A 7,721-nucleotide genomic window follows, 5' to 3' on the forward strand; every position below is an offset into this window, starting at 1 on the left:
AGGGAGGAGAGACTCCTTCAGAGATCTAATTTCATCCCAACATATCTCCAGGGTATTCTTCCTATTTTTAATGGCTAAGAAGATCCTCAAGCCTGAATCTTCAACCTTGAAAGGATATGTCCCTTAATATTTTTTTAGCCTCCATTTGTATAAATCTTTCGTTCACAACCCCAATGCACACCTATAGGTCTATACAAATGACACCTTCTCTTATCTGCTTCGGGCTTTTGCCACATGATGTACGAGAAACCCTTAAGGTGCTATAGGCCTTGCAGAGGTTTCTTGTGGCAAACGACTGCGTCCGATCGAGTTGACATTTCTCAACTCCCCACCTTAACAAAAAACAGAATTGTACAGTGGAGGGGCAGCAGCTGGGTGCTTCAGCGTGTGGGAAACTGCTTGAGAAGCCATTAAGAGTCAAACAAATAAACTGAGTCGCCAACATCATTTCTGTGTCTATTCTTTGGGGAACCAGAGACAGAGAGAGAGAGAGAAGACAGAGGGGATGTTAAGCGAGTTAAAGTTTATACAAATACCAAACTTCTAGTTGCCTCTATTGCTTTTCCACACAGCTCTGCTTTTGATCCCAGAGAATACTGCAACTCTTTGCCCAAGTGATTTTTGGGGGGTGGGGGTGGGGGGAGTTGGGAAAGGAAGAAGGCTAGGTTAAGGCATCTCCATCCAGTACTCCCTTTACCATTGCTGCTGCCTGAACAGAGGATGTTTGAAAACCTCCCAAGAATGCAGTCCTGAAAGACAGACATCCTACTATATGCAGCCCGTTTGCCTTGCCCTGTTTGAAATGCGGTTAACAGGCCACCAGGATACAATATATACAACCCTATATACCTACAGCTTGTTTCCCTTTCCAGTGTCGACTAAAAGATGAAGTTCTCTAAAAAGCAGTAAATCGGAAACCACACACGGGTGTTGCAAACCTGCATTCTTTATAGCACTTTAATTTTCTATTCTTGGGTCATGATCTGCAAGGAAAGTCACACCCCAATCTACTAATATAAATACTAGCAACGTACACACTTGTGGCTTGACTTTTAAAGTGCTTGAGGTGTTTTGCACACTTACAACAACCCTGTAAGGTAGATCACTACCACTGTCCCCTTGCAGAAGATGAAACATTAGGAAGCTGCCTTAAACTGAATCAAACCACTGTTCCATCTAGCTCAGTGTTGTGTACACTGGTTGGCAGCAGTCTGCAGGGTTTCCAGCAGGGGTGTTCAGCAGCCCTACTTGGGAGCAGCCAGGGGTTGAACCCAGGATCTTCAGGATGCAGATGCACTGAGCTATGGTCCTGCGACCTTCTGCATGCCCCACAGATGCTCTCCCACGCGACACGCCATGGTTTGCCATGGCAGAGGTGAGATTCCAACCCAGGGCTTGCAACTTCATAGAATCACATGTGTCTCTCTCTTTTGTTCTGGGGTGTTGTTGTTGTCCCCAATGAAAGAGGGGGTGGGGGAGAAGATGCAAAAGAAGGTAAGACAAAAAGCCAGAAAGATAGAGAAGGAAAAAGGCAGGCTTTGGGGGGAAGGAAGGATGCCCCATATTTTTTTCTGGTCTATGGTATGAAAAGATTCAAAGTGACAGCTCTAACACCACCCCTCCTTTCTGCATCATGGAAAAGCAAAGAGAGTCTTAGAATCATAGAACTGTAGAGTTGGAAGAGACCACAAGGGATATTTTACCCAAAGTGGGGCTCAAACTCAAGACCCTGAGATCAACAGCAGAGCTGCAACCCTACACGGCCATGTCACAGCAAGTCCCCTGAAAGAGGATTTCCTCCCAAGCAGACATGTATAGAATTGCAATCTTACAAATTTGCATATGCTAGTCTTCGCCTAGATGTGCTGACTCGGGCTGGCGGGAGTTGTTGTCCAGCACATCTGGGGGCGGGCACCACGTTGGCGAGGGCTGGCGCATGCCTGCATGTCCTAGATGAATGATGCGCTGGCCTGGAGAGATGCGGTGCTCCGAGAGGTTGTGGGGTTGCAACTGTATATCACCTGGACGCTCAGCCAGCTGACAAAATCTCACAATGGTTTGGGGAGGCGGCCATCCCGTTATGCTCCCCATGCCTTCCCCACCACACAAGCATGTCCCTCGACCCTAGAGGGCAACTTTGCCGCCTTCCCTACCCGCAACCTCAGGCACGTTTTCTTTCCTTTATTTTTTTCGCCTGAAGCTACACACCTTCCTTCCATTGACTGACACTGATCCCGGGCACCTTTTCAGAATCGCCAGGGAGGGCGGCCTATTCGTGTTCCCGTCTCCACTACCCACTCCCTCCGATTTTCCTCTGGTGTGCCCTATTTTTAGATAAGACAACCAGCTCCATATTTTGCTACCACACACAAACAAACACACCCCTTTCCCAGCTTTCTTTTCTTTCATTCTCTCTCTCTCCCCCCCCCAGCTCTTTTTTTAAGAAGCTTGGTACACGGGAAAAGAAACCGGGGTCCGGGCCCTCCTCTTGGCACGTAACGTCTGAACGCGTCCCGTCCCTCGCCAACCCTCAGCGATCCCCTTTGCAATGAATGGAGAAGGCGAGAGATGGAAGAAAGGCAGGCGGGCGGGCGGGAAGGCGGGGGGAATGCCGCGGACCCCAGGCGGGGTCTCTCTGGCTCGCGTTCCCGGGAAGCAACAAGCGGCCGCCGGGAAGGGAGGCTTGGGCGCGCTCTTCCCCATCCCCGTTATCCGAGCCCGGGCGCTGCGCACATGGGCTGCCCGCCCGCCCAACCGGGGAGCTTCCCCCCCCCCGCCCCGCCCGCGGGAAGGGCTCCTCTCCCCTCCTCACTCACCGAGGGTCTCCCCACCGCCACGGCCATGCTGCTGCTGAGGGGGGCGAGGGCGGCGACGACGAGGCTCCGGCCGCTGGTGCCGCTGCTGCTGCTGCTGCCCGCCTTCTTCCCCGGCGCCTGACGCGGCTGCTGCTGCTGCTGCTGCTGCCCCTCCTCCCGAGCGCCCTCCCCGCTCGCCTGCAAAGCAGCCTCTGGCTTCGCCTGCGCTCGCGATTATAAGCGGCAAACATGGCCACCCGGTTGGAAGCGACCATTCGCTGGCGAGAGGGGTGGGTGGAGTGGGGACCTGCGCCTCTGTGCAATGGGGACGGGTGCGCGGGCGGCGGGGGTCGCGAGGCGGCCTCCCCCACCCCCCCACCCACAGCTCCCCTCGCCCCGTTTTGGCCCGCCGCGCGCGCGCTCGGAGGCGCCTGCCCCAAAAGGGGCGCGCCAGAAACGGAGGGGGCCGGGAGGCGCCTCGGGGAGAAAGGCGCTTTCCCTCGACGGGGCTGGAGGAGCCATGGGCGCCAGGAAGCCCCTTCGGCGGGGGGCTCGTGCGCGAGTCCGTCCGGGCAGAGCGCGCGAGCGGGAACGGCTCTTTCCTCCGGGAGAGCCAGGCGGGCAGGCGCGGGGACGCGGCGGGTGTTGGGGGGCTGAATTTCTCCCCTCAGCGCCGCCGGGCATGGGAACGGCTAAGGTGGGCAGCGGAAAGGACCTCGCGCTGCTGACGCTGGGAGTTGGGCAAGGCGGCGCCGTGGCTCAGTGGCAGAGAGCGTCTGCTTTGCGCGGGTTCGATCCCAGGCAGGGTCGCTGCCAGCTTGGGAAGACTCCCAAAACCAATTTCTAAGGGTTTGGGCATCCGCTTAATGATTGCCTTCCGATGCTGTGTGCTACTTCATTGTGTTTCTATTCCATCCTCTAGTCCAGGGGTCAGCAAACTTTTTCTTTTTCTTTTTATAAAATATTTATTAACTTTTCAAAGATTATACAAAAACAAAATAACACAAAAAATAACAAAAATACAAAGCTAAAAACAATTAAAAACACATAAAATTCCAATCACTTATTTTCTTTTAACTTACTTTCCAGACCTCCTCATACCTCCCCTTTTTGTATTCCAATTCTAATTGTTAGTTCAGCAAATCCTCACCATTGGTCAATTACTTATTTTTCAACCTTTTCCCCATGTTCTCTTAAGCATTACAGCTGGGAACCTCTTAATTTCTGTCCAGCATCATTCTAACGTTCATTAATTTTGCGATATTTCTGAAAATAGTCCTTAAATTTCTTCCAATCTTTTTCCGCCGACTCTTTTCCCTGGTCTCGGATTTTGCCAGTCATTTCTGCCAGTCCCATGTAGTCTTACTTTTTCAGCAGGGGGCTGGTCCACTGTCCCTCAGACCTTGTGGGGGGCCCCAGATTATGTTTTTTTTGGGGGGGGGATTGAATGAATTCCTATGCCCCACAAATAACCCAGAGATGCATTTTAAATAAAAGCACACATTCAACTCATGTAAAAACATGCTGATTCCTGGACCATCCGCAGGCTGGATTTAGAAGGCGATTGGGCCGGATCCGTCCCCTGGGCCTTAGTTTGCCTACCCATGCTCTAGTCCAGTGGTTTCCAATCTTTTTTTGGCCATGCATCACCTAAGCATCTCTAAAATCCTGCCGCCCCCCGCCCAGAGGAAGAGGAAGGGGGGTGCGGTCTGCCCTGGGCGTCATCCCTGAGGGGGGTTGACATCGCTTCCCTGCCCCCCTGGGATGCTCACCATGGGCGGCGGCACCTTCATGCTCACAGACTCACTCCCCTGGGATGCTCGCCCCACCCCCGGGTGCACAACATGTGCGCCACTGGTGTTGGAGCAGCTAGCTCCTCCTCTGCCTGTGCCATTTAATTCTTATTATTTAAAAAGTGGTCTCCTATTCATGTGGAGGAAGCCTAAAAGGCCATTAACTGTTAATAACTCATTCTTGAATTGCCCCCACCTTTAAAATCAAATTGCCCCGCTGTGAGACGTGCATCTCATGTTGGGAATTGCAGCATATAGTCTATTGCAAATGTTGCACAAGAAAGCACAACGTGAGAAGCGAAAGAAGCAGGAAGGTGTCATTCAAAAGCAGGGGGCCTTATACTGAATGCTGGTATCCTGCGGACCCCTAGCATGAAGATCACGGCCCACTGGCGCGTCATGGACCACAGTCTGGAAACTCCTGGTGTCGGAGGACTTCCTTGTGCCCTTGGCAAAGAGCGGCTGGGGGAATGCACAAGTGGGCAGGCTCCTAGCTAATCTGAGCCAGAGTGGAGAGGTGCAATTTTTGTGCCATTTGGGTTTATGCCCTTGGCTTCCAACTTCTAGGTACGTCCCTGCCTGCTGTAGATAATACTGAACATGGTGGACCAACAGTCTGCCTAGGTGTAAGGCTGATTCATATATCGGGAGCTTCACAGCACGTTCCTATTTTTAAACAAAAAAACCAAACCACCATTATTTCTCTTTCATAAATAATTTCGTTCCAGATTGCACAAAGGGTCCCTCTAGGCCACCATCCTAGGCAGGCTTTTTTTTAAAAAAAAGAAAAAAAAGTGTTCCCCATATTTTTCACGGTTCTTTGCTATGAAAAGATTCAAAGCTCTAACACCACCCCTTCTGCATCATAGAAAAGCAAAGAGAGTCTTGCAAAACAACCCTTTCCCCTCCCCCTGCAGCAGATGTCACTCAGAGATAGAGTTCCCCTGAACACTGAAGCTCAGTTGGATTTGTCATGTTCACAACAGACCTCCAAGGCAGATTCCAGGAATCCAGAGAAGGCTGGCCTCAGCCAAGACACCCTGACTTTCCATGATGACTTGCGAGGTCACAGGGGGTGCCTAAGGCAGGCACACAGAGAAATGCCACAGTGGAGCACCATCCAACAGGTTTTAGGCATGTGCCTACTTGGAATACATGGGCAATGCTCAAGAGCACTACCGCACTCATACACAACAACTATTCATTTCAACTTTCCAAGACAACATCCTGGTGGAATATGCCCACTACATCCAGAATTTCCCAGACATATCTGGAATACCGCATTCGTCAGCAGTGTCTGGGCGGAAATCAGTCAAATGTCCGGGAAAATCGGACGTATGGCAACCCATGTCGTCAGCACTGATGTTGGCAACAACTTTTCTGTCTGGGTTTTCACTGTTTGAAATATGGCAACCCTAAATAATGTGATGGTCCAGTGGTCTGACCTGCCTCATAGCAGAGCCCCCTCTATGAGTGCAGCTCTAGTACTGAGCACAGGCCTTTCTGACTGCCCACTTCCACTGGCACGCCCAAAAATATTGTTGGCTGATGACTTCTTAACTTTTTGATAATGGCCAACCGCAAAGAATTCTCAAAATGTCTTATTACCAGTGCAAGTTGCTTTGATGCAAAAATAAAATTAGTGTGGCTGTACCACTTTTTGCCGCCACTCTGCAGGACACTTGGGACGCGGGTGGCGCTGTGCATTAAACCACAGAGCCTAGGACTTGCCGATCAGAAGGTCGGTGGTTCGAATCCCCGCAACAGGGTGAGCTCCTCTTGCTCGGTCCCTGCTCCTGCCAACCTAGCAGTTCGAAAACACATCAAGGTGCAAGTAGATAAATAGGTACCACTCCGGCGGGAAGGTAAACGGTGTTTCCGTGCGCTGCTCTGGTTCACCAGAAGCGGCATAGTCATGCTGGCCACATGACCCAGAAGCTGTATGCCGGCTCCCTCGGGCAATAAAGCGAGATGAGCGCCGCAACCCCAGAGTCAGCCACGACTGGACCTAATGGTCAGGGGTCCCTTTACCTTTACCTTACTGCAGTACGCTTGGTGCATGTTGGGACTGAACTCATCAATTTCTTGTGATTACAATGTCTTATATGAAACTACAATAAAATGTCAAACAGCATATCAGTCTGCATTGGTTTTATACTTCATGTGAGTGGGTGGAATAGAAATACTTCTATAGGAACATGAAAGGAAACTGCTGACAGGCCTGCAATCCCGATACTGCTCTCAACATCTGACTCACTGAGTGTCATAGGGTGATCTCTCTCTCTCTCTCTCTCTCTCTCTCTCTCTCTCTCTGTGTGTGTGTGTGTGTGTGCCTCAGTTTCCACATCTGTGAAATGCTAACTATGGCAACATGTAAACAAACAAAAACAAATCGTGTACAAAACAAGTTTTCATTGGTCACAGTCTAAAGTGCAAACTGGATGTTGTATGTAGTGTGTGTTAACTCCCTGACACTTGAAAAATAAAAAAGACTGTTGAATGGTTTCTTTAAATGTAAAGGTTCATCATTGTTCCACCTAATGTGTATGTCTTTAAGGGGCCAGAGCAAGGGCCAGAGCAAGATAACAAGACCCAGCTTTACAGCTGTGAAACATAGCAGGTGCTGCTGAGTTGCATTGATTAAGGTGTGTCAGCATTTGCATGTAGTATATAAGGAGCAGCACCTAGCTCTCCCATTACCCTGGGGGTTGGGTTGGTGGTTGGGTCTGGTTTGTTGTTAATGTATTTAGTGTATAAGGAGTTTTTGTTTTTTGTAATTAAAACCTTGTTTAAGTTATTTTTGAGTCCCTTTCTTTTTAATGCATGGTCTCCCCAGCAAGCTCTCTGCAGCGCTACCATACTGCAAATAGCCAACATCTTTGGTTATGGGCCCAGCTGCTGAGTGGATGACTGCATATTTTTGGACTCTGAGAAAGGTTTGAAAACTCCTTCTCCTGTTAGTGTAGTTTTTGTGGGTCTGGAAGATTTCCAGAATGGTTGACCGGGTTCCTGAAGCTGAGAAGGCTCTGGTCTTCCCACAGCTAACAGATGAGAACTATAGTTTATGGTCTTTTCGGGTGGAGGCGCTTTTGACCTCTAGGGAAGTATGGACCTATGTAACTGAAGACCCTCC

General features: G+C 50.3%; 1 protein-coding gene across 5 annotated transcripts in view; it reads right to left on the reverse strand.

Moving 5' to 3' along the window:
• SEPTIN11 (septin 11) overlaps positions 1-3,082 on the reverse strand; it is a 110,177-nt gene extending 107,095 nt beyond the window's left edge. For 2 of the 5 annotated variants that reach the window (XM_081877026.1, XM_081877027.1), the window contains exon 1: positions 2,817-3,082. In XM_081877026.1, the coding sequence (XP_081733152.1) occupies positions 2,817-2,843 (27 nt within the window). In that variant the 5' untranslated portion in view covers positions 2,844-3,082. The remainder of the gene's footprint in view (positions 1-2,816) is intronic. The other 3 variants (XM_081877028.1, XM_081877025.1, XM_081877029.1) reach the window with 2 other exon arrangements.
• Positions 3,083-7,721: the final 4,639 nt, after the last annotated feature.

This window comes from Podarcis erhardii, assembly GCF_964252035.2.
Source record: "Podarcis erhardii genome assembly, chromosome: 9".
In the NCBI taxonomy this organism is placed as follows: domain Eukaryota; kingdom Metazoa; phylum Chordata; class Lepidosauria; order Squamata; family Lacertidae; genus Podarcis; species Podarcis erhardii.